At 37.6% G+C, this 24,983-nt stretch overlaps 5 protein-coding genes across 6 annotated transcripts; 3 read left to right on the top strand and 2 right to left on the bottom strand.

Annotated features, from left to right (window-relative positions):
- Positions 1-7,382: 7,382 nt before the first annotated feature.
- LOC108852361 (uncharacterized) lies at positions 7,383-8,168 on the top strand (the record flags this gene model as incomplete). Its single annotated transcript, XM_018625856.2, has 1 exon — positions 7,383-8,168. A coding segment is annotated over one exon (732 nt), but the record flags the coding sequence as incomplete, so codon positions are not given.
- Positions 8,104-8,897, bottom strand: LOC108852362 (uncharacterized). The gene has a single exon (XM_018625857.2). It carries the CDS (start codon positions 8,624-8,626, stop codon positions 8,279-8,281), a length of 348 nt encoding a protein of 115 aa, XP_018481359.2. The 5' UTR covers positions 8,627-8,897; the 3' UTR covers positions 8,104-8,278.
- A 1,387-nt stretch (positions 8,898-10,284) lies between these two features.
- LOC108854019 (protein ABSCISIC ACID-INSENSITIVE 5) lies at positions 10,285-13,092 on the top strand. 2 transcript variants are annotated; one of them, XM_018627505.1, is made up of 5 exons: positions 10,285-10,533; positions 11,350-12,403; positions 12,483-12,554; positions 12,642-12,671; positions 12,772-13,092. In XM_018627505.1, exons 2-5 carry the CDS (start codon positions 11,357-11,359, stop codon positions 12,865-12,867), a joined length of 1,245 nt encoding a protein of 414 aa, XP_018483007.1. In that variant the 5' UTR covers positions 10,285-10,533; positions 11,350-11,356; the 3' UTR covers positions 12,868-13,092. The 2 variants fall into 2 exon arrangements, with proteins under 2 accessions (XP_018483007.1, XP_018483008.1); XM_018627506.2 differs by having other exon boundaries at positions 10,285-12,403.
- A 1,501-nt stretch (positions 13,093-14,593) lies between these two features.
- On the top strand, positions 14,594-17,043 carry LOC108848235 (cell division protein FtsZ homolog 2-1, chloroplastic). Its single transcript, XM_018621545.2, has 7 exons — positions 14,594-14,718; positions 14,983-15,678; positions 15,743-16,042; positions 16,116-16,206; positions 16,283-16,407; positions 16,487-16,579; positions 16,653-17,043. The coding sequence occupies exons 2-7, from the start codon at positions 15,043-15,045 to the stop codon at positions 16,848-16,850; spliced, it is 1,443 nt and encodes a 480-aa protein (XP_018477047.1). The 5' UTR covers positions 14,594-14,718; positions 14,983-15,042; the 3' UTR covers positions 16,851-17,043.
- Positions 17,044-18,570: 1,527 nt separating this feature from the next.
- Positions 18,571-19,605, bottom strand: LOC108849860 (uncharacterized). The gene has a single exon (XM_018623473.2). The coding sequence runs from the start codon at positions 19,539-19,541 to the stop codon at positions 18,801-18,803; it is 741 nt and encodes a 246-aa protein (XP_018478975.1). The 5' UTR covers positions 19,542-19,605; the 3' UTR covers positions 18,571-18,800.
- Positions 19,606-24,983: the final 5,378 nt, after the last annotated feature.

Genomic DNA, 24,983 nt, shown 5'->3' with positions numbered 1-24,983 from the left:
AAATCCCTTAGTACTTATCATATTACTCCCCCTCAAGTTGGAAGTGTGAGATGTCGAACACCCAACTTGGATAGCAAACTCTCAAATAAGGGCCTAGGCAATGCCTTAGTAAGAATGTCGGCTAACTGGTTCTTTGATGTAACATGCTCAGTAGCAATGAGCTTCTTCTTGACCGCGTCGCGAACATGATGACAATCTCTCTCAATGTGCTTAGTACGTTCATGGAAAACTGGATTTGCAGCTATATAAATAGCAGATTTGCTATCACAAAACAAACGCATGGGCTCCGGATGAGGCATTCGAAATGAATCAAACAGCTCCTTCAACCACTTCAACTCCTTCACTGTTTCAGACATAGCACGATACTCAGCCTCGGCTGATGAGAGAGAGACATTATCTTGCTTCTTGGCACGCCATATAACAGGGGATTCTCCAAGAAAAACGATGTAAGCGCTGATAGAACGACGAGTGGTAGGGCAGGAAGACCAATCAGAATCACAGTAGGCGCTTATCTGAACAGAGTCATTGGCTTTTAAGAATATTCCTTGTCCAGGACATCCTTTCAGATAGTGAACAACACGCAGAGCTGCCTCCCAATGGGGTAAGAGAGGCTTCTGCATGAAAGTAGATAGAATATGCACAATGTAACACAGCTCCGGACGAGTGTTAGTCAAATAGATCAGGCGGCCAATCAATCTTCGATACTGCCGTGCGTTTGCAAGAGGACCAGTGGCTTCAGCTAACTTGTGATTAAGTTCCACCGGTACATAACACGGCTTACATCCCAACAAACCAGTCTCCGAGATAATATCCAACGCATACTTACGCTGAGATAAGTAGAAACCAGAGTCATTGCGAGCAACCTCAATGCCTAGAAAATACTTTAGTTTACCAAGGTCTTTCATACGGAAGCATTGTCGTAGATAGTCTTTAAATTCCTTCATCGATGTAGCATCATTGCAGGCGATCACAAAGTCATCAACATAGATCAAGATGTGAAGTGTAACAGATCCCCGGATTTTTGAGAAAAGAGAGTGATCAGCATAGTCATGAGAGAAACCAAACTTTTCCAATGCATCGGAAAGTTTTGAATACCAACATCGGGGGGACTGTCGCAGACCATATAAAGACTTCTTCAAACGGCAGACCTTAGTTGGATCCGAGCACTTGTAACCTTGCGGAAGCTTCATGTAAATTTCCTCATCAAGGTCGCCATGTAAGAAGGCGTTACTGACGTCCATTTGGTGTACTAACCAACCCTTTGCTGCAGCCAACTTGAGTATAATACGAACAGAGGAGAGCTTGGCGACCGGTGCGAAAGTCTCAGCGAAGTCCTCTCCTTCCGTTTGATGGTTACCAAGAACCACAAGTCGAGCTTTTGGCCGTTCCAATGTCCCATCAGCATAATACTTATTAGAATACAACCACATGTTGCCAAGAGCTTTTCGTCCAGGAGGAAGGTGCGTAACGTCCCATGTATTAGTTTCTTCAAACGCATCAACCTCCTTTGTCATAGCGTCGTTCCAAATTTTAAGCTTGACAGCTTCTTTAAAAGACTTTGGAACCTCATCGTTTGTAATGGCAGCCATGTATACCTGATGAGTCGCTGAAAACAAATGGTCAGAGAGATAGCTAGAAATAGGATACGGAGTGTTACCTGAAACCGTTTGTAGAAGACCAAGATCAGTAGAGGAAAGATCAGGGGAGAGTTTATTATTATGCTGAGCAGTGTGCGCGACATAGTCTTTAAGAAGAATCGACGGAGTCTTGTGGCGCAAGCCACGACCGAGTATCTCAGGTAGGCCAGGGGAAGGGGCCTCTGTTTGTTCAGACGAGACAGGAGGAGTTGGAGACGAGGGTTCATGCGTATCTGCAGGTACAATTGTATCAGAAGTAGAAGGGTTAGTAGCAGTAGTATCAGCAGGCGGGTTGGTAGTAGTAGTGTCAACAGGTGTGGTAACATTCGGTGTTGGAGCAGAAGTTGTAGGTGGAGTTGCAGAACTCCCCCTTGATTTCGTAGCTGGTAGAAGCCAGTCGTCAATGGCTGTAACATCATATGTAGTAGGTGGGCGAACATAGTCCTTATAAGCTACACCAGGGAACTTCGACTCAGAGAAAACAACATCCCGGCTTGTAAAGAATTCCTCAGTATCCAAGTCATATAGTTTCCATGCTTTCTTGCCATAGGGGTAACCAACAAAGAGACACTTCCTGCTGCGATCACCGAATTTGTCTTTGTTTCTGGCTCGCCTATGTGCATAACACAAGCATCTGAATACACGCAACTGATCATAGTCTGGTGTTTTGTTAAAGAGCAGTTCATATGGTGATTTACCGTGGAGGACCTGGGATGGCGTATGATTGATTAAATGAGCTGCAGTCAATATGCTTTCACCCCAGAAGGTAGCTGGTAACCGAGCTTGGAAGAGACAGGCTCGTGCAATATTAAGGATGTGGCGATGCTTGCGTTCGACACGACCGTTTTGTTGAGGTGTGTCAACACAAGAAGTTTGATGCTCAATGCCCTGCTTTCTGAAATAAGACGCCAGACACAAGAATTCAGAACCGTTATCAGTTCGAATCTTTTGAACATTCCTATCAAACTGGCGCCTGCAGAGAGCAACGAACTGTTGGATAAGGCCAGAGACTTCTGATTTCTCAAGCATGAGATAGATCCAAACAGCTCTAGAGTAATCGTCAACGATAGTCAAGAAATATCTAGCTCCACAAGAAGTGGGAATGCGATAAGGACCCCAAACATCACAATGAATTAACGAAAACGGAGAATAAGCTTTATTAGAACTATCAGGAAAAACACAACGAGTTTGTTTAGCTCGAAAACAGATCTCACAAGACGCAGCTTGCTCAGAATCAAACACCAATTTATCTAAAAACGGTAGAGAAGACAAAACACGAAAAGATGGATGTCCAAGCCTTCGATGCCAGAGTTCTGATGTAGAAGAGTTTTTCAACACAGTTCGGTGGACACTTGCAGCCGTGACTCCAGTAAAATAATAAACTCCCCCACGTTCTTCACCCGTTCCAATCAGGGTCTTCGTAAAACGGTCCTGCAACACACACAAAGTATCTGTAAATATAGCTATGCAACCAGTTTGTTTAAGTAAGCAAGATACTGAAATCAATGTGCAGTTGAAATCAGGAACATATAAAACGTCAGTCAAATGATAGTCACGACTAAGCATAATAGTGCCCTTCTTCTGTGCTTTAGAATATCGTCCATCAGGGAACTTGATCGATGATGGGAGTATATCAACAACATCAGTTAGTAACGACAGATTCCCTGTCATATGGTGCGAAGCACCGGTATCAATGATCACATCGGTGAATTGTGGTTTACCCGCCAGTTTTTCTGTAGAAATATTGGAACGTTGCTGAGATGTCTGGAGTAGTTGGATGAGCTGTGCGATCTGATCGTTGTTGAGGTTGGTAGAAGATGATGCAGAAGTCGCGTTATTGGTCATTGTCGGTTAGAGTTGCTACGACCGCGTCCTCTGTTTCCAGTAGAAGAGAACCGTCCACCACGTCCTCGTTGACTAGAGTAGTTTGATCCAGATGCCTTCTGCAAATCGTACCACCACTCAGGATACCCGTGAAGTAGAAAACATTCAGTGTGGTCATGACCTTTGCGAGAACAGTGAGTACAGAGTCTATTTGGATCACGACTTCTAGGGGCCACCATTGTAGATGTGGATTGTTCTTGCTTCGGTGACTCGGTCTGGACAGAAAATCCAATGGCGTCGTTCTTCAAATCAGTAGTACGAGCTGAATTGTTATGCTGCTCTTCTCGCACAATCCGTGAGTAGACATTGTTCATGTCAGGTAGAGGATCCTCATCAATGATCTGAGACCGTATAGTTCGGAAGCGAGACTCATCGAGACCAAACAAAAATTTGTGAACTCGGATCTCTTCTCGTTCTTTCTCAATGTCTGAAGCTGCTTCACACGTACAGGAACGTTTTGTGTTAAGGTTGTCAAGCTCTTCCCATAGCTTAGTAAGTCGTCCGTAGTAATCTATGACAGTCTGGCCATTCTGTTGACACGCCCCAATCGCGTCACGTAGCTGATGAATACGAACACCGTTGCTAACAGAGAAACGGCGCTGCAGGGTCTCCCATAGTTTCTGAGCGTCAGGAACAAAAGTGACAGTTGACCGTATTTTAGGATCAATGGAAGTTCGGATCCAACCAACAAGCATAGAGTTGGTTGCAAGCCAACGCGAGAGGTCAGGTTCATCGGTTGGTTTGGATATCGATCCATTGAGAAATCCAAACTTCCGTTTTGCTTGAATGGAGTTAGATAATTCAGTGGACCATTCCGTATAGTTGTCACCGCGAAGCAAAACAAAGGTAATAAGAGCTCCAGGGTTATCAGACGGATGTAGATAGTAAGGAGAAAAAACCGGAGTTTCTGAAGTAATCGCCGGAGTGGACGAGGTAATAATCGCCGGACTTGACGAAGAAGATAAAGTAGATGTAGTTTCTGCCATGTTTGCGTGAGGGACACGGAAGAGAGAAAAAAATTTTAGGTCAAAAAATCTTGAGGCTCTGATGCCATATAACGAGAGAAGATAGAAGTAATAGTTTGTGTTATTGATCTGTATAGCCAATAGGCTTCTTATATACACACGAGATCTCCTAAACATAAGGAGATAGATACAAAGTATATCTTTATCAATATTATAATAGGAGTTATCTAAATCCCTTAGTACTTATCATATTAAGGTCCACGAGGGACGATGGTTAGTGAATCTGTAATTCTGTATGATGTAATGATGAAAAGAGCCCGTAAAAGTAAAAACAGATTCACCTTGTAAACAAGTATATGATAAATATTTCACGCTGTAACACACTCATAACACAGAGTAAACCAATATTGACCGAACCGGGAAATGGAAGAAGTAAAGAGAGCAATGAAAATGGTCCAAACTGAAAATTGAATAATGAGTGATGATGCTTCGAACCTATCTCCAACCATCATTGCGAATCTTTGAGGGACGACGACGGCCTATCACCCTCCTCTTCATCATCATTTTCATTCAATAACTCGTTTCAGCCCTTCTTTGGTTACTTTACTCACTACAAATTACCCCTTCTCCCATCTTAGTATTAAACCCAAGCCGGTCTACATATTAAATGTAACTCTAGGGTAAGAAAGAACCGTTCTTATTGTTTTACTAACAATATAATTTTTTTTTAACATTATAATTTTGAGTTTCATTAAAAGTGTCAAGCTTATTGTTGATAACAAAAGCACCTCAAACTAGTTGGGAGTCTTATGCAATTTTCTTTATTTCTCTACTCTCCTCTTTCGATCATCATTCACATGACGCAACACAAATCGTTTCCCTACTTTTTCCTTCACAAAGTTAAAGCATGTAGAAAAGAAACAAAAACAAAATATATTGAGAGCTGCGAATTCGGCCGCCATTTATGCAAAACCACAACACAAAGCATGATTGTTGTGTCAGGAGAGAGGGGCATGACCCACTTCTCTTTCTCTCCCTTGCTTTTTGTGGCTCTATATAAGAGACACTATCTTCATTTTGTTCTCTTTGTCTCTATACTTTCCATACAACGAATCTCTCTCCCTACAAAACAAATAAACCCACTTTCACTTCTTCATTCGGTTCCAGCACTCTAACCTAAAGGTAATCTCTTTCTCCTTAGAAAACATACCTCCCCTCACGTACAAGCAACGTGAGTATCATTTACATGATCACCCAACTATATTTTTTTGTTTTTTTAACTAACTTTAAATCGATGGGAAAACTCGAAAGTTTTAGCCTTCTCTTTCAGGCAGAGCCAACCCGAATAAACCTTTTTTTTTTGTTTTTTCATTGTAATTTCGAAACTCTCTTTCTCCTTTTCCATGTTCCAATAAAGATCATTGGCTCTGTTTTTACTCGTACCTTGTTTATTTGGGTCTGTTTCTTCTTTTTTTTCTTGTCTAAATGCGTTCTGAGTGTTACAAAAAAAAAGTGTTACAAAAAAAAAAAATGCGTTCTGTATTTTAGTTTTGGAACTTCATCATTATACTTACTGCATCATCATTACTTTATACTTTGTTTTAATGGTTGTGCTGGCTTTATCTTTTCTATTCTCGCAACCACAAAGAGCATGATTGTTTTTCTGTTTGATCATTGTTTACTTCTATAAGAAAAATTGACATTTTTGGTTGAAAACGAAATAAATGCCTTCATGATGTTTGCTTATTGTAATTCCACATTAAACGTGTGAGGCTGCACAGCCCATGTGGTACTGCAATGATTTTACTTCAACAATAATCATAACAGAGAGTTTTAATAACTCAAATCTTCTTCTTCTTTTTGGTTTTAACGTAATTTCATGTTTTCTCTCTTTTATTATTAAAAAAAAGACAGGGCAAGGTCTATCGAAATGGAGAAGCTAAACTCGAAGCTGTACCTGCAAAATTGTTACATAATAAAGGAGAACGAAAGGTTGAGGAAGAAAGCTCAGATTCTGAACCAGGAGAATCAACAACTTCTCTTAGAACTCAAACAGAAACTCTCCAAAACCAAGAACCCTAATGGATCAAATCATGGAAGCAACAGCAACCTCACTTCGTCAAGCTCTGCTTCTGGACAATCATGATGCAACAAAAACTCTTAGGACAAGAATGGGATTTGGTAGGCTGAGAAAACCATCATGACCCTGCTTAATTAGAAGAACCCATCTTTTTATATCTTTTTTTTTGGGTGTAATGTAAGAAAATAAGACTTAAGAGTAGTGGTTAGTTGTAGTATTGTTATTAATTATCAACTAGTTCTCATGTTGTTTTATCTTATTTTAAAATTATGGGTTCTTCTAATTTATTAACTACAAAAAGGACATAAGCAAATGTGTCTCTCTGTCTATCTTCTCAGGGATATTTTACTTTTGTTTCCATTTACATGCTAAGTCGATTTTTTTTTTTTGCCTTTTCATGTGGGGTTTGGTTCTTTAGGATTTGGTTGATTTTGGGACTACGTTGTAACTTGTAACAACAAGTATCTTTATATCTTCTATATCCATTTTATATTCTACATTTTCATTTGTTTACGTTTTTTTAAAATCTAATACTTTTATAATAATATAGTTTTTTATTTGTGTCATAGTTTTGTACTTATGTTAGTTAAGAAATTTGTGATGTAAACGAAATTATGTGGTTAAGTGTTGAAAATGTTTTTTTAGGTGGATGTGTATTGAGTAGTGACAATGATATAAAAGAAGTACAACAACAGTGTTTAACAGATACCTCAACGTCTATCGATATTTACTGGGCCGGTGAGATCCATTGGGTCTTTTAAAAGTGTTACTTTAAGGAAGGACACTATAGTAATTTCCGAAACGTGATGTACGTCAACAAGCCAATGCGAAAAGGCTTTAGTGTATAGCATTTCGTCACATTCAAATATATTACTCTACAGACTGACGAAACTACCCTCAGACACCTTCTTCTTTCATACGCTTCTCTTCTTCTCTCTCTGTAACACCTTCACCGGCACTATGTTCAACAACAGCAGAGGAGGAGGCTACTCATCCTCTTCGAAAGACGAGGAGGAGCCTCTCCTCGACGAGCTCGGGATCCACCCGGAGCAAATCTGGAGCAAGACTCGATCGATCCTCAACCCGTTCCGAACCAACCGGACCGTCCACGAGGACTCGTCGGATCTCTCCGGGCCGATCTTCCTCTACCTCGCGCTCTGCCTATTCCAGCTCTTCGCCGGGAAGATCCAGTTCGGTGTTATACTCGGATGGATCGTGGCCTCGTCTGTTTTTCTCTACGCGGTTTTTAACATGCTCGCGGGGAGGAGGAGCGGGAACTTGGGTCTGCACACGTGTACGAGTTTGGTTGGGTATTGTTTGCTTCCGTTGGTGGTTTTCTCTGCGGTGTCGTTGTTGTTCGTGCCGCGGGAGGGAGATGGGGTTGTTGTTGTTAGGTTTGTGGTTGCGGGTGTGTTTGTGTTGTGGTCTTCGAGGGCTTGTTCTGGTTTGGTTGTGTCTTTAGCTGATGGTGGAGAGGAGCATCGTGGGTTGATCTCTTACGCTTGTTTCTTGATCTATTGTCTCTTCTCTCTTCTCGTTGTGTTTTGATTTAAAGAAAAATATTGATAGTTTTTTTTTTTTTTTTTTTTTTTTGAAACCTTTTTTCTATTAAAAAAGATTGATAGTTTTGTGAATCAAGACTTATATACAAAGATGATTTCATGTAAATAAATACATAACAAGTACAATATACATAATTCCTATTTTTCTTTTCAAAAATAGTTAAGCTTCTTACTCTCAGTCCCTAGTTTTTCAACATAGAGAAACCCTCTAAACCCAACCATATGACTCCAAGCCCTTGACGTTGCCGGCACGGCACCCGATATGTCTGCAGCTGGTAATAGACAGTTCGCCAGTAAAACACTGCCTGTCCTGGCCGGAAATCTCAGACAATCAGACGACCGCGCATCACTCACGGAATCTAGGTTTATCTCGAACAAGTCATCCTCCTCCTCGCCGTCTTCTTCACTAGCTTCCTCGCCACGGCATTGCTTAGGTACATTTGCTTCTTGTTTCTCTTCCTCAGTTTTCAGGTTAACTAAACCGGCGTTACCTGTCATGTCCGATTCTAACTAGTGTCCGGTTTAGGAAAAGCGTTGTGGTTTGGATTTGAGTATGTGGTTGATAAGTATTTATAAAGGTGATTAGACGAGAAGATGGGTTAGTGGAACGGTCCTCAACGAACCTACAACTATCTTTGTTGGGAAATTTTTAGCACTTTGGAGATATTATTATATGTTTACCATGCAAACGGTTGCTATATATAAATGTATTTTAATGAGCAATCGTCATGAATAAACAACGGTTCGAAAAACAATTTGAATTTTCGGAATATGTTTGGAGCAAAACGATATATTTTGAGTGTATTTTAGAAACACAACGTTAGTGCTTCAGCATGATGCTCTTTCCGGTATGATGTTTTTGGTTGCATGATGGTAAATATTTTTCTCTAATGGTGCTATGTTAATCAACGGATTACGTGGATTAATCACTTCCTATTACAGATTAACCAAACAAACAAGAAACGACCAACTTTTCCAAAAGTTTACAAGTAACCTGGTTTAATTAGACCTACCCTCTCTATTCTCACTTTCCACCAACTTTGCCTGCTTCTCTCCTCTTTGCCAATAAGGCCTTACTAATGATCAACAGATTCCACGAGCTCGCGCTCCCTAGGTTTTAATTTTTCTCCTCATACATTTTGAATTCTCCATTAGTTTATCTTAGTTTTTTTTTATTTTAGCGAGGTAGAAAAAGCATGGAACAGTTAAACAAAAAATCAAGAATCTTGTTCAAGAATTGGGACATGGTGATTAGATTCTTGACAATTAGACGATGAATTTAATGATTTACTTTAACAGATTTGGTCTCAAGAGACTTTACTTATTCACTTTATCAGACAATCCAGCCTTCTCCTCCAAAGTTACGTGGCTCTCCTGATAGTCCATTGGTCGCATCACCATGAATTAAGTTCAGAGAAGGAAGACAATTTGGCTTACCAAGAGCATAGTGTTCCTAGAGATGAAGCTTTTGTAAGACCGTCCTTGTCCATGTATCAGATAGTTGCAGCCTTGCAGGCGCCACAATGCCTTCGCAGCTCTACTATAACCTGTACTACATACAAATCTGTAATGATCCTCATGTCAAAATCCACTAATCATTTTGCCACCAGTTCAGAGATTAAATGTTATTGTTGTACGATATTAAGGAAAGTGTGTTTATGGTTTCATTTGTTTATCGAGAAAGTGATCCAAGTAAGGGCCCATAATGAATACTCGTATTTCCGATGCAAAACAATAGCCCACAACGAGAAACGATACATCAAATACGAGCAATAGGTACTTTTCTCAACATCCGACCTTAGCTCAGTTGGTAGAGCGGAAGACTGTAGTAGTTGCTGTGATCTTTAGGTCGCTGGTTCGATTCCGGCAGGTCGTATATTCTTTTTCCAATTTTTTTTTATTTTTATAAATCAGGATAATAGAATCATGGAATTCAGTTTCTCACGTGCTACGGTGCTATTCTTACGAATGAATCCAGATATTTTTGTTATACTATACATTTTGTAGCAGAGAGTCACACGTGTCTAACCATTGAGACGACACTCCAAGAAACAGAAATGTACACGTGTACAACACGTGTCGGACACTGCCGAGCCGATTTTTAGCCTCTGATCACGGGCTTGGACCTGGACTTTTCTAAGTTTGCATGTCTTTGAAATCTTTACAGAGATAACTTTGGACAAAAGATGTAGACACTCACGGTGAACATAAATACATCATCTTAACTCTCTCTTACCGCTTTCCTCTTAACATTTTATCTTTTGATCGAATGATCTCTCCCCCTTTTCAACACCAATACAAAAAAAGCTCCAAAACTTTTCAGTTAAATTTCTCCGGCGGGTTTGAATCTATGTGAAGTAAAAGGAGCACAAAGCTACAGTTTCTGGAAGACATTTAATTTTCAGGTTTTTGTCCAGCTACAACAATTGTTATTTATTTTTTTCAAGATTTTGAGGAATATGTCTTTTTGGATGATTTAATAGAGACTTTTTATATTTTTTTGACTTGTATAGTTGCTTGTTTCTAAGATGTTATTCCATAGTAAATTTGTTGTTTAATTGTTTTCGTTTCATCTTCAACTCTAATCATGATCTGTTGTCCGATCTACTTTGACAAACAGTCTGTTTAAATATTTGCAGACCTTCAAGTTATAATATATTTCTATGTATAAGTTGGGTAAAACATGAAAGGAAGTGGTCCTCTGTAATAGAGTGATATTAAGATAAAAGATTAAACTCTAAACTGTTTTTGCACAGCCGGAATAAGTTCCACAGAAGATAACAACGTTTCATAACAATATGAAGTATATGTTGTTGATAAGTTCGCTTTAAGGGAAAACGAGTGGGGTATGATACTTTCCTCTTTTGGAAGTGGAACCTTTATTGAACTGAGTAATTATTAGTTTTGTTCATTGCTAAATTTGGTATCGCTTGTCGCTGTCACGATAAGGACCGTTCTGCTTTGTTTTCAAGTGGGCCGACTTCAATACCATTTGATTCTTCTTTTTCCCTGTAAACATTTTAAATGCTTCGCATCTGTAAATCACCACTACCTTACCCGTTCACAACTAAATTTATCTTTTATTCATTGCAGTAACTTTTCATTACATAAGTTTAAAAACAGTGACTCTGATTATGTAATATGAATACACCGTTTTATAGAATCCAGATGAGGTGGCAGATTCATAAATCATAATAATCTTGATGCTGTGTTATATGCAGCTGGTAAATGGTAGGTAGAGAGACAAAGATGATGCCTGAGCGAGAAGTACAAAATGGAGGAGGTGGAGAGAATCATCCGTTTACTTCATTGGGAAGACAGTCATCAATCTACTCATTGACCCTAGACGAGTTCCAACACGCTCTCTGTGAGAACGGCAAGAACTTCGGGTCCATGAACATGGACGAGTTTCTCGTCTCTATTTGGAACGCTGAGGAGAATAACAATAACAATCATCAATCAGCCGCAACAGTCGCAGCTTCTCACTCCGTTCCGCCGAGTCGTAACGATTTCAACAACAACAACAATGGTGGAGGTGAGAGTGGAGCCTTTGGTGGTGGTTCTTCAGGTAACCAAAGGGATAATAAGAGGCCAGGGATAGCGAAGCAGAAGAGTCTTCCACGACAAGGCTCGTTGACACTTCCAGCTCCGCTTTGTAGGAAGACTGTTGATGAGGTTTGGTCTGAGATACATAAAGGAGGAGGTAGTGGCGGTGGAGATAGAAATGGAGGTAGTAATAGTAGTAGTAAGGGTCAGAACAATGCTCATAAAGGCGGTGGTGGTGGTGAGAGTGCGGCTAGGCAACCAACATTTGGGGAGATGACGCTTGAGGATTTCTTGGTGAAGGCTGGTGTGGTTAGAGAACATCCCACTAACCCTAAACCTATTCTGAACCCGACCCCATCTAGTGTTATACCTGCTGCGTCTACGCAGCAGCAACAGCTCTACGGCGTGTTTCAAGGAACAGGAGGAGGAGGGTACAATCATCAGGCACCACCTGTTCAACCAGGTGTTTGCTATGGCGGTGGTGGTGGTGGGTTTGGAGCAAGTGGACAGCAAATGGCGATGGTGGGACCGTTAAGTCCGGTGTCTTCAGACGGGTTAGGACATGGACAAGTGGATAACATAGGAGGAGGACAGTATGGAGTTGATATGGGAGGGTTAAGGGGAAGGAAGAGAGTAGTTGATGGTCCGGTAGAGAAGGTAGTTGAGAGAAGGCAGAGGAGGATGATCAAGAACCGTGAGTCTGCTGCTAGGTCTAGAGCAAGAAAGCAGGTTAGTTTTAAATGACTATGAATCTTCATTTTAGTGGAGAACTAATTAATCGTTGTTGTTTTTTTGGGGGTTTATGAAGGCATATACAGTGGAGTTGGAAGCAGAACTGAACCAGTTGAAAGAAGAGAACGCTCAGCTAAAACATGCATTGGTATAATTGATCTTTAATGTGGTTAAAGACTCTTTGTTGTGTTATGATTAGGAGTGTAACAATTAGCCTTTCTTTTGTTTACATCAGGGGGAGTTGGAGAGGAAAAGGAAGCAACAGGTTAACATGCATTCAAGCTATTATGAGTTTATGCATTTCTTGGAACATATGTATCGTGCCTTGGTGAGATTAAAGTTGTTGTTGGTTTATATGGTTGCAGTATTTTGAGAGTTTGAAGACGAGAGCACAACCAAAGTTACCGAAAGCAATCGGGAGGTTGCGGACATTGGTGAGGAATCCAAGTTGTCCGCTCTGAACAAACAAACAAACAGTAGGAGACAAAGAAGACTAGTTGGTTTTGTTTTGTCATGAGGCATAGAGATAAACAAATCTTTACCTTGATGTTTTTCTGTGTTGGTAGGTGGTACACAATCTGAAATCTTCTTTACTTATGTTCCATGTCAACAAGAAAGTGATTCTCTGTTTCAACGTTATGAATCTTTGGAGTATTAATATAGCAAATGTTCTGTTACTAGTTTCAGATACAATCCTTCATCCTTCCCAAGTATCTGTTTTAGTTTGCATCTTCTTTCGGTGAGTACTGAATTGTGACCACTACTCTTAGTCCAAAAGTCAATGATATTCATTATTTTTTTTTTTTTTTGTCAACCATATGGTATAGAATGAGTTTACCTGGTTATCTTTCATAAGATTGAGTTTTTCTCTTAAAAGTTATAAGTTGAAATACTGATTTAAATTATGATTGGCCACTACGAAATGCACTAAGAAATATGGTACTTTGAGGATCTATAATGTAAAACTCTCTTTCATATTATAATGTTGCATGGTAAAGTCAAAAATATGATATACATTTTAAAACCAAAATAGAGGATACATACACACTAAAATATGAAAAACAATCAAACACTAGAAAAATAATAATTATACACATATAATACTAAGTAGGAAAACAATATTGTACTAAACAAACCAATTTAAAATATATTCATTTTTAACCCCGTCTTAACAACATAACTAGATTTTAATCCGCGCTGGGCAGCGCGGATATTGTTCTGTTTATTTTAAAATAATTATTAGTGGTACATGATATATTTGTATTATTTTTATGATTATAGATGGGTAAGTTTTAAAGATATATCGAATTGTGATGCTATTACATAATATTGTTTGCAAAGTGTTTTTTTGTGTTCAGAGATTTTCAATGTTGTACATAGTGATCTTTTTCCGTATAATGTTAGATGTTTCTTTTATAATATTTGATAATAAAAATGTGATTGTTAATTTATTTTCTTATAAATATATTTATATGTTATTAAATATATATTATCAACATATTCCGCTCAAATATTTTATGGATATACTCTTAATATAATAAGTTGGGGGAAAAATCAAGATATAGTTTAATATGTTTTAAATATATGGTTAATTTAAATAAACCGAGATTAAATTATATAATTTTAATATATTTTTATGGGTATTATTTTTTCGTATATATATCCTCTTTATAATTTAAGATGTGAATATAACATACATTTCTTTTATATTTTTGACATATATATGAAATAATTAGACAATTGTGTGATAAATACTTAAATTTAGCACACAACTGAAGCATAATTGTTACACGATGAACCATATAGTTTTCAGAAAATTATAATTGTTGGTAAAGAATTGGCCCATTAGTTCTAACCGTTTTGGTTTGATCAAAATGTACATTAAGCCCACAAGATTTTTTTTTGAACGTGCGGGGAGGAAGGTAAATGACCTTTAACGTTATCTCAAAAAATCAAAAAATCTTTAATTGTACCATCTATGATTAATTTTAATTAATTTGATATGATCCATAAATTATGTAACACACTAACAAATTTCAAACAGACCAAAACTTAAATAAGAACTTTTATGGTAGATAAAATTTAGGACTCTATTTTAATAGAGTAGATTTAACTCTGAACAGTGATATTATAAGAAGAAAATCATTTTCAATTTTAATTGAGTTTATTTATTTTATTTTTATTTTTGGTGAAAGGAGGAGATATTTAGGCAGAAAACACCAAAACCCTCCTCTCCGTCCTCGGGGTTTCAATTCCATAAGCTCCTTTCTCTTCTCTCCTCTTCCTTCAATTCGCGCACACACTCTCTTCAGGTATCTCTCTCGTTTCCCATCCCTAAAAATTGAAACTTTCCTGTTTCTTTCCATGTAAATGCTGCAAATTTCTCAATACCCATCTCGAATTTCTTATAAATTTCAGTTTTTTCCGAGCTAAAGTTTCGTCCTTTATATACTTTTTTAACTCTCAAAGAAATGATGAACTAGGTTAGATAAGTGGGTTTGTAGTGTTATCTAGTTTTGATTGCGACAGCTCTTAATTGAGAGAACCAACCTCTGTTTCATTCACTTCTTGTTTAGGTAAAAGGAGAAACACAATCAGTGGGAAACTTTGGGGTTTGAAGTGGGTTTCGTTTCGACATGGCGTCTTACGTTTCACCGTGTTTTGCTCCTTGTGATTCACGTCTCCTCACTGTTCTTAGAAAGAATGCATCATCATCATCATCATCGTCTTTAACCTCCTTTAAAACCACCGAGACTAAGAAAAACCGAGTCTTTCTTGCTTCTTCTCAGAGACCCGAACCTTCTCTTCCCATCAGAAACTCTCAAAGGCATTCCCATAGCCAAGACCCTTTCTTGAACCTCCACCCCGAGATCTCAATGCTCAGAGGCGAAGGAGGAGCCAACACAGTATCCAACCCGAGGAAAGAAACTACTTCCGTGGTTCCTGTCGATGAGGACTTCGGTGAGCCTTCTGCTCCTAGCGGCTACAACGAGGCGAGGATCAAAGTTATAGGCGTGGGAGGAGGTGGGTCAAACGCTGTGAACCGTATGATAGAGAGCGAGATGATGGGAGTTGAGTTCTGGATTGTGAACACTGACATCCAAGCTATGAGGATGTCTCCTGTTTTGTCTGAGAATCGGTTGCAGATCGGTAAGGAGCTGACCAGAGGTTTGGGCGCTGGAGGGAACCCTGAGATCGGTATGAACGCTGCTCAAGAGAGCAAAGTAGCTATCGAAGAGGCTCTTTATGGTTCAGACATGGTCTTTGTCACGGTATGTACTGATTTGCTTGTAATATTAATGTCACTGGTTTAATGTTCTTTGGTTAATCTTATAGGCTGGAATGGGAGGTGGGACTGGTACTGGAGCAGCTCCAGTGATTGCAGGAATCGCTAAAGCCATGGGGATCTTGACTGTTGGTATAGCCACGACGCCTTTCTCCTTTGAGGGAAGGAGAAGAGCAGTGCAGGCTCAAGAAGGGCTTGCTTCTCTGAGAGACAATGTTGACACGCTCATTGTGATTCCGAATGATAAGCTGCTTACGGCTGTCTCTCAGTCTACTCCTGTGACGGAGGCTTTTAATCTAGCTGATGATATACTTCGTCAGGGTGTTCGTGGCATATCTGATATCATTACGGTAAATGGCTTTTCTTGTGGTTGTTTTTGTGTGTTTATGGCAAATGGTTTAATAGTTTTTGTCTTTTTAACAGATTCCTGGTTTGGTGAATGTGGACTTTGCTGATGTGAGAGCTATAATGGCGAATGCAGGTTCTTCTTTGATGGGGATAGGAACTGCAACAGGTAAGCTTTGGTCTCTGCATAGTTTCATAACCACTATGTAATCTTATGAGCGAGCTGAATCTTTGTGATCAAGCAGGAAAGAGCAGAGCAAGAGATGCAGCGCTGAACGCAATACAGTCACCTTTGCTAGATATTGGCATTGAGAGAGCCACTGGGATCGTTTGGAACATCACTGGTGGAACCGACTTGACATTGTTCGAGGTCTTTCACTCTCTCTCATATTTGTTTCTTATCTCAGTGTGAATCATTTGGTATCTCATAGACTGTGGTGTTCTTGTAGGTAAATGCAGCTGCGGAAGTTATATATGATCTTGTTGATCCAACTGCTAATCTCATATTTGGCGCTGTTGTAGATCCATCTCTCACCGGTCAAGTATGTCCTTTTGTCTTTTACAAACATATATGGCCTCTGGAGATGTAGAGATTGATTGTTTGTTTGGTACAAGGTGAGCATAACACTGATAGCAACTGGTTTCAAACGACAAGAAGAAGGAGAAGGAAGGGCGGGTCAGATGGCACAAGCAGATACCGCCTCGACTGGAGCTACTACGAGAAGACCTTCTTCCTCTTTCAGAGAAGGAGGTTCGGTTGAGATTCCAGAGTTCTTGAAGAAGAAAGGTAGCTCTCGCTATCCTAGAGTCTGATAAGCCTGAGATATGATCACACTATTCTGCACGCTGCAGAGCGACGTTGTCTCTTTGGGGGATACAGCAAGATGTTTTGATGTATGATCAAGAATTGTGTGTGGGTGTGTTTATGCGTTAGCTTTTGTGCTGTGACTTGAATAGGTTTTTGTTATTATAGAGATATATTATGATGATTGGTTATGTTATGTTTCTTTGACTGAAAAATAAAACACAAAGTCTCTTTAATTATGAACTGTAGAAAAATATATACGTGAGAGAGAGAACAAAATTGCATTGTTAAACATGGGACCGACCATGTGAAAGACGATTGATTATGACAATTGCTAATGTAACACTTTCTCCACGTATCTTGTTCTTTTCGATCCATTGCTGGGGATTTTTATTTTTTTTAAGTATCTTTGTATGCTTTTTGCCTCTAGTTACATATGGTTTATACATTTGCCGTCATGAGGACCTGACAAGCTTAGTATCGGCTTGCTGTTATCTTAATGTTTAGTTTAATGCAATGATGTAGTTTACATCTGTTATTTACTACACTTGTTTTCCCTTCCATATCTTAAATTTATAAATAAATGTCACCATAAAGAGAACCTAGATTGCTTTTGATAGATCCACATTACTCAATCATCTCATAAAGCCGTTTTTACACCTGACTCAAGAACCCTCTGATCAGAGTTTTGAAGCTAACTATATTCTAAGCACAACCTTTCCCCTTCATCTCAACATATCCAAAGCCATATTGAGTTTAAAGCTCCTGCAGTAACCATTGATGAGGATGATTGTGCATACATCTACTTACCTTTGCTCTTTCATTTCCTATCCTCTTGGTAAAAAAACTTCACATACCCATTCATTGCAGTGTTGTAAACTCCATCTTCCCAGCTCTATAGTAAGACGTTCTTCTCGTTCGACATACAAAGAAGATGCTTATCCCGGTATGCCTTTGAGGTGAATTATGAATATGGATATTAGTGTAAAGCTTTTTTCATTTAATCAATGTGTACAAGACGTGGAATTCTAGGCGGTTTGCAAGTTGCAGGTGGAATCAACTCGGAGAATTGCTTTCAGAGGAAACAGCAAGTCATGTCATTGTCACTTTCGGTATACGTAATCATAGGGCTTGTGTTTTTTTTTTTGAGAATCATAGGGCTTGTGTTTAGTCTTAATCATGTTTACAGTTGATATTTTCAGAAAGCTTGATCTTAAGAGGTTAACGTTTTAGATTTTTTTTCTTGTAATTATAAGATTGAGATTTTATAACTTAACTAAACTATTTTGTTTTACCAAATGAATTAAATAAAAATATTTGAATAAAATAATTAAATTATATTTCATATGTGTGAGAAAGGAAAATGGTGTTAATATCATTATTGGATATAAAAAATAAGCGTTTCGAACATAGGAAAAATATTAGTCTAGTGGTCTGATTGTCCATTGGATCATTGCCCTCTTAATTGCAATCACAATAGTTAATCAACTAGATATTTGGATTATTTCTCAAAGAAAATAATGTACACATCAATGATTGGAATGAGAAAAAGAAAAATCTACAACTTCACAAGATGTTGAATATTTTCCATCAACTATTTCATTGCTAATTTGACTTCCTTCGTTCTAATAATATAACCGAAATTACCATTTTAGTCTCGTAATGGTAGACGTATGCTTTAACTAATGCATAAATACAAAATGTATTTCTATAACAATTTACGATTCAAAAAAAAAAAGAAATATCAATGATTATAATGTGAAAAAATGTACATGAACAAATACAAAGTGTGGTTGGTGGTGGGGTAAGAATCACCGCCATCGCGTTGCCGTGTTCCTGAAGAACGTTCACCACTTTGCCGCGTCAGCGCCAACGATATTTCAAACACACACAACAACACAGTTAAAGCCGGTCCTACCAAAACCAACCAATCACTAAACATTACACTTGTCGACACGTCAACAACCACCTAACAAATCCCCTCTTCTCCCGGAAGCGAACCGGGTCATCCCACCCAAACCGGGAGCCACCGGTTCAACGTCTCCCGTCGGAAGCCGGCTCATGATGTCCTCGTGTGTCCCATTAGATGACGCGTGTTTGCAGCCACCTCCTATACGGAAGATGGCTCTGAAACTCGCCAAGAACCCGGGTTTCTTGACCCGGTTTGGCTTCTCCGGTCGAACCGAATTTTGACGACGGCTACGTTCTCTTTTGGATCTCACTCTCCCCATGCACGAGACTTTAGGAGAAGAAGGCTCCAGTAGCGAAAGATCCCTCTTCGTTCTTGACCCGACCCGTTTCAAGAAGACACGGTTCTTATCAGTTTTACCGACGTTTCTCCGCTGCTTCGCCTCGTATAAACACGTGTTCTGCGGCTTTGGCAAACCGATGATCGACGCTTTGGAGGAGTACCGTTGAGAGCTAGGGTTCGAGCTGGGGTTGGATTTGATATTCACTGATGAGTTTCCTCTATGCGATTCTTTACGGTCGAAGAAGGCGTTGTCGGTGAGCCACTCGAGCTGAGCATCTTTGGACAAGAAGTAAGATTCCGGCGGGAAATCAGTCGGACTACTCGCGGCGTAGTTGTTGTTGTAGTAAGGACGAGTACTTTCCGAGTCATCAACGAAGGTGGACTCACATGCTATCTTCGTGTCGGAGCCAACGGAGCAAACAAAGGCTTCAAGATCGACTTGAGGCATAGAGCTTGTAGAGACTAGAGTGAGAGAGAGAGAGAGAGAGAGAGAGAGAAGAAGTGAAGGGACAAGAGATGAGAGTATGTCTTCTTATATTATGAAAAGAAGAAACACGAAAGGCTCTTTCTTCAGATTGTTTTTTTGTCTTGTTATTAAAAAAATATGATTTCTGCTCGAGAAACCTGGGGACGGAGTGCCGACGGATAGATACAATAATAATAACCCGGATAAGCTATGATTAATGGTAAATCTGATACTAGAGTGGACCAGTGTTTGGTAATTTTATATGAATTGAATTTCTGTAAGTATTTAGATAAGATGATATAAAATCTTTTTTTAATATCAGCATAGAAAGGTTCTTTATATTTTACCAAAAAAATTCACTGACATTTTTTACAAGCTGTGTTATATAATTAGTGGTTTCGATTAATATTTGTATCTTTAATTACAATTATACTGTACATATCTTCAACTACAAATTAGCGATGTTAATTAAGAGACTCCATTACATATGCAGATTTTTTAATTGAAAAAAAAAACCTTAATATATCTAAATGTTCGATTGAATAAAATTTTAACACCAATTTAACAGCAGCATCAAATTAGTGTCAGTGTTCAGTTTTTTTAAATCGATATATAATCCACGGCTCTGTACATTTTTTTTTATATGATGTTTTTTCTTCCATATGTATTCTTAATTAATGAGATAATCTGATAATTAGTTTTGGCATAATCCAGCACGATAAAGATTACGAGGGGTTGGATCCAGTTAGCTGACGACTCATGATATAATAGTCCTTCTTGATTTCCTCCATCATGATGAATTGAAACGGCACCAAATCTTTTGGAACCTTCTAGACCATTTCCTTATTTTCAGATGCAAGAGATATTACTCGTAACCTAACCAATTGACCTGCACTACGTTGATCATATGTGAAACCTTTTCACTGTAAATAAAAGCTTTCCATGCTGGATAAAGATATTTATAAGATACTATCTAAACTTTAAGATTTGAAAACAGTGGACCGAAGATCACCGACTTGGTATATCTTCTAGATACAACGTATCTATTTGTTTTGTGTGTCCAAGAGAAACCTGTATTTTTGGTTTCGATAAAATACATGCAACTTATAATAATAAAATTGAGTTGATGCAGCACATCACGCTTCAGGGGTCCTACTGTATACACTTCGACTTACTTTGACATTTCTTCCTCTAAATTAAAATCTAGTTTACTGTTCAAGACAAAATAATAATTTGACGTTGAAAATTGTATCGTTTAGTGCGATAGATTCCTAGATGATCAGCTTATCTCTTAACTTTATCGATCTTCAGCATCATTGTTAGTAAAACGAAATACCCAACAACGAGATAACGTGTTAATATTCCTTTTGTATCGCATCATTTGATAAAATATACAATTATGCAAAGAAAAGCCAAAAATACAGACTAATCTGATTGGCTTTGTGGAACTTTTATATAAAGAAAAATACTAACTGTTACTCGATTTTTTAAAGTTTCCATCCTCGTGTTAGCTTTAATTAGTTTTTCTTCCCATATTCTCCGAAGTATTGGTCAAACTTTGAGGATTAGTTTTCCTTTTGTATGAACAGAATTAGCCACCTAGAAACAATAAGTTCGTGACTTTTCAATTAACTAATTTATTTTAATTTTATGGTCAATACTATTTCCTTCTTGGTAGTCATATAATGGGACATTGGTTATCTTGGAAATTAGGTTAAGAAATACTAGGAGGATTAAAATAGACAGCTAAGGAATGATCCCATCGAGTTATTATTGATCAATCACACGTAATATGTGACGAGAATGTAAGATAAGCGTCAAAGGCTTTGAAGCTTGTTTTGCGGTCAAATGTCCAACCCCATGGACTAATTAATACACAAACAATCAAGCGAGTATAAACTCCTTATAATTTCTAGAAATGTTCTTTTACACATCTAGAAACCTACTTTTTGTGGGTTTTAGAATCTCTCTTTGCCCTTAACCAAGAACAAAAAAAATTAAACCAGGTGGTTAATAAGACACGAGAAGATAATAAACCGTTTGGATTTGACCATAATCGATCAACTAGCTCGATGATTCAACTAGTCATGTAATTAATTACTCAGATTAGTGATTAATCTAGCATGCACGTTTCTGATTTGATTATTTACTTTTTTGGGTAAAAATTTGATTAGTTACTTTAGCTACTTAAAACACTCGTAATGTCGTACGCTAGGTTAATTACTGGTTACAAGCAGTCTGTTTCTATGTCCATCAACATCACGATCGAAATTATCGCTATTTGAAACCATGACTAAGCTAGCTATCATTTGTAATGGCAACATGAATTCCTAACAAGTTTGTTGGGTCCTAGAATTTTCTGGGCTGGGCCTATAAAATATACATTGGTTTGGTGGTTACACATTTGCTTTCGGAGTCCATCCAATCAACCATCATAATTTTCATTCGTAATTGATGAAAATGTGAGAGAAAAAGGGGGAAATCGTGTGATGGTTTTACGAAGAGTTATTCTTGAGTTCACTCCTTAGAGTAGGATGAACTTTTAAGTTCACCAATTAATAAGACTCAAGTATTTCATATTTAATATATTTTAAAAAAGGAAACAAAATATTGTTAAATTATATATATTTTCAAATAAATAACTAAAAAAAATAAAAACATTTGTAGTTGCAAAATTTTTTTTTAATAAAAATTCTAAACCCAAAATACTAAATCCTAAACCCTAAATACTAAACCCTAAACCCTAAATCCTTGGAAAATCTGGAACCTTTGGGTAAACTCTAAACTGTTTGGATGAATCATAGTTTTGAATTTTTTTTTAATTCTTTTTCTTCAATTACTACTATCTTTATTTATTTTAGTTATTTATTTTAAAAACATAATATAATTTAATAAGTTTTTATTTCCTTTTTAAAAAGATATTAAATAAAAAAATATTTGATTCCTTAGGGAGTGAACCTAAGAATAAATCTTTTATGAATTGACATTATTTGCATGCATCAACGTAATAGAAAATATTCCACACAGTCAATGTCGTCGTCGTAGACTCCTTTTAAGTTGGCATATTGAAGATAAGGCAAATTAATGGGAATATACAAATCCAGTATTTCAAATTCTTTGAAAAATACATGCATGAATAAAATGATTACTTGCCGTTGAATTATAGGATACATTCTACCACCAAATTAACATACGTACGTTCAATACAATGCATGCATATACACCATTTGTCTAGAATGGTGGTGCATCTTTTTTGATTCGTACATCGAAGTTATCGGAATTGTGAATGAACATTATGGACCAATACTAACATAGACAGACATGGCCTTTTTACTAATACCATTTTTCAGTATAAACACATGGTTCATCAATCATCACAGCTGTGTTAAAATCGATAAGCACAAAACATATATAGTTACTGTAGACAAAATGCGGAACTTGGTCTAAAATTATCATCGGAATTAATTGTAAAGAAACCAACACTAGTATATGAATGATATACATCTTTACTTAGGGGTGGGCACGGAGCGGATATCCGGAATTTTAAGGATATCCGTGATCCGATCCGTGTCTTACGAATATTCGATTTTTCGATCCGATCCGATCCGTAACTCTTCGGATATCCGGAACATCGGATATCCGCGAATATCCGATTTTTTTCGGATATCCGATTCGATCCGTAAAAAATAATAAAAAATTAAAAAAATAAATAAAAATAAAAAAAAGAAGAAAATCTGAAATAAAATAATAATATTTCATTACTTTTTTATAAGAAAATTACATACTTTCAAAATTTTTAATAACTAAATAATTAATTTAGTGAATAAAACATTATAATACTTATATAAAGATATAAAAGTATGTATATTATATAATTTTATAAACATGTATACATATATATGTATATAACGGATCGGATCGGATATCCGTTTCTAAAAATATTAGTATTTGTGATTTGCTTCGTCTTTGACGGATATTGGATTTTAGTATTTGCTTCGATTCGTTAAGTTACGGATATTCGGATTTTTCAGATCGAATCGGAACGAATAACGAATCGAATCAAAATTTACGGATATTTTTTACTCACTGACATTTAAGCGTTAGTTGAAACTAAAGCTTATTGTATTTTTCTAAAACGTTTGAACCAAAGATTATCCATATATTTTTCAAAAAAAAAAAGAAAAGATTATTCCATATTTATCTAGAAAAGGGAGACTTCCATAATCTTGCAGAATTGTTATGGTCTACCTTTGACTTAAACTCTATCATTGATTCCATGTGAAGATGGCATTCGGTGAAAACGCCAACAAGTTTTATTAGTAATAGTCTCAATATCTTTTAAACTCATAAAAGAATGTCGAACATATGAATACATACACATCTACCATAATAATAAAATCCATATTCGTTTTACCATTTGTATATAGTCATAGATAATCGAATAACAGTTGATAATTTGATATTAAGCGATTGGTAATATATATATATATATATATATATATATATATATATATATATATATATATATATTATCCGATTGAATATATGGTTGTTTAATTATTTCTTGCCAGGTAAATTAATTTAACATTTGATTTGAAGACCAATTGGTAATAGTTGTTATAACTTCATCGTATATATCAAGAAATTTCTGATCGAGTTTTACTCAACGACGAATTGGTCATATATGAAGCCAAAACATAAAAATAAAATTTAGCTGAAAGGCATATTCAAAGAAAGAGGCTATTGGAGATAAGGCCCAGTCTAAGGCCCATACGACATCAGTGGACTCAGATCAAGCAAAGCCCACAGCGCTTCTGATTCAACGGTCATCTTCTTCACCTTTGTCGGATTGCGGAACAGAGCAACGCGGTGAGGAAGATGACCGTTGAATCAGAAACGCTGTGGGCTTTGCTTGATCTGAGTCCACTGATGTCGTATGGACCTTAGACTGGGCCTTATCTCCAATAGAGGCGAGACAAATAGATTCATAGAGTAAACCCAGACACATTGGAAGTAGAGAAAATTAGAGTCAAAGTCATACAAGTGGCCAATACGTGTTGGAATATAATCCCAAGCTCGATTTAAAGGAAAACACCGTAGTCCACACTCCACAGTTTCTATAGGTACATCACTTGAGTTTAATGGGGGCCATTAGAAGAGCTTCGAGAAGCTCTAAACCTTTGACTATATGGACAAAGACAAAAGTGTGGTGGCCCCTGGCCCTGTATGGTCCAGTGATTTTTCCACTTGTTTCCACCTTTCAACACTTTCCTGCTTCAAACGATCCTTTTAACCTTTGTTGTCCTTCCTACTTTTTTCTCCTCTACAACTTAAGATCTATCAGAGAAATGGTAGTTATCGTAGGAGGCTAATTGCATATGTATTTGTTGTACGTACAGTTAAAGTCTTGCTTTCCAGTTTGTT

The sequence above is a fragment of the Raphanus sativus genome, chromosome 4 (genome assembly GCF_000801105.2).
Source record: "Raphanus sativus cultivar WK10039 chromosome 4, ASM80110v3, whole genome shotgun sequence".
In the NCBI taxonomy this organism is placed as follows: domain Eukaryota; kingdom Viridiplantae; phylum Streptophyta; class Magnoliopsida; order Brassicales; family Brassicaceae; genus Raphanus; species Raphanus sativus.
The sequence above is the reverse complement of the archived record's forward strand: the minus strand, read 5'-3'. Positions and strand labels throughout refer to the sequence as shown.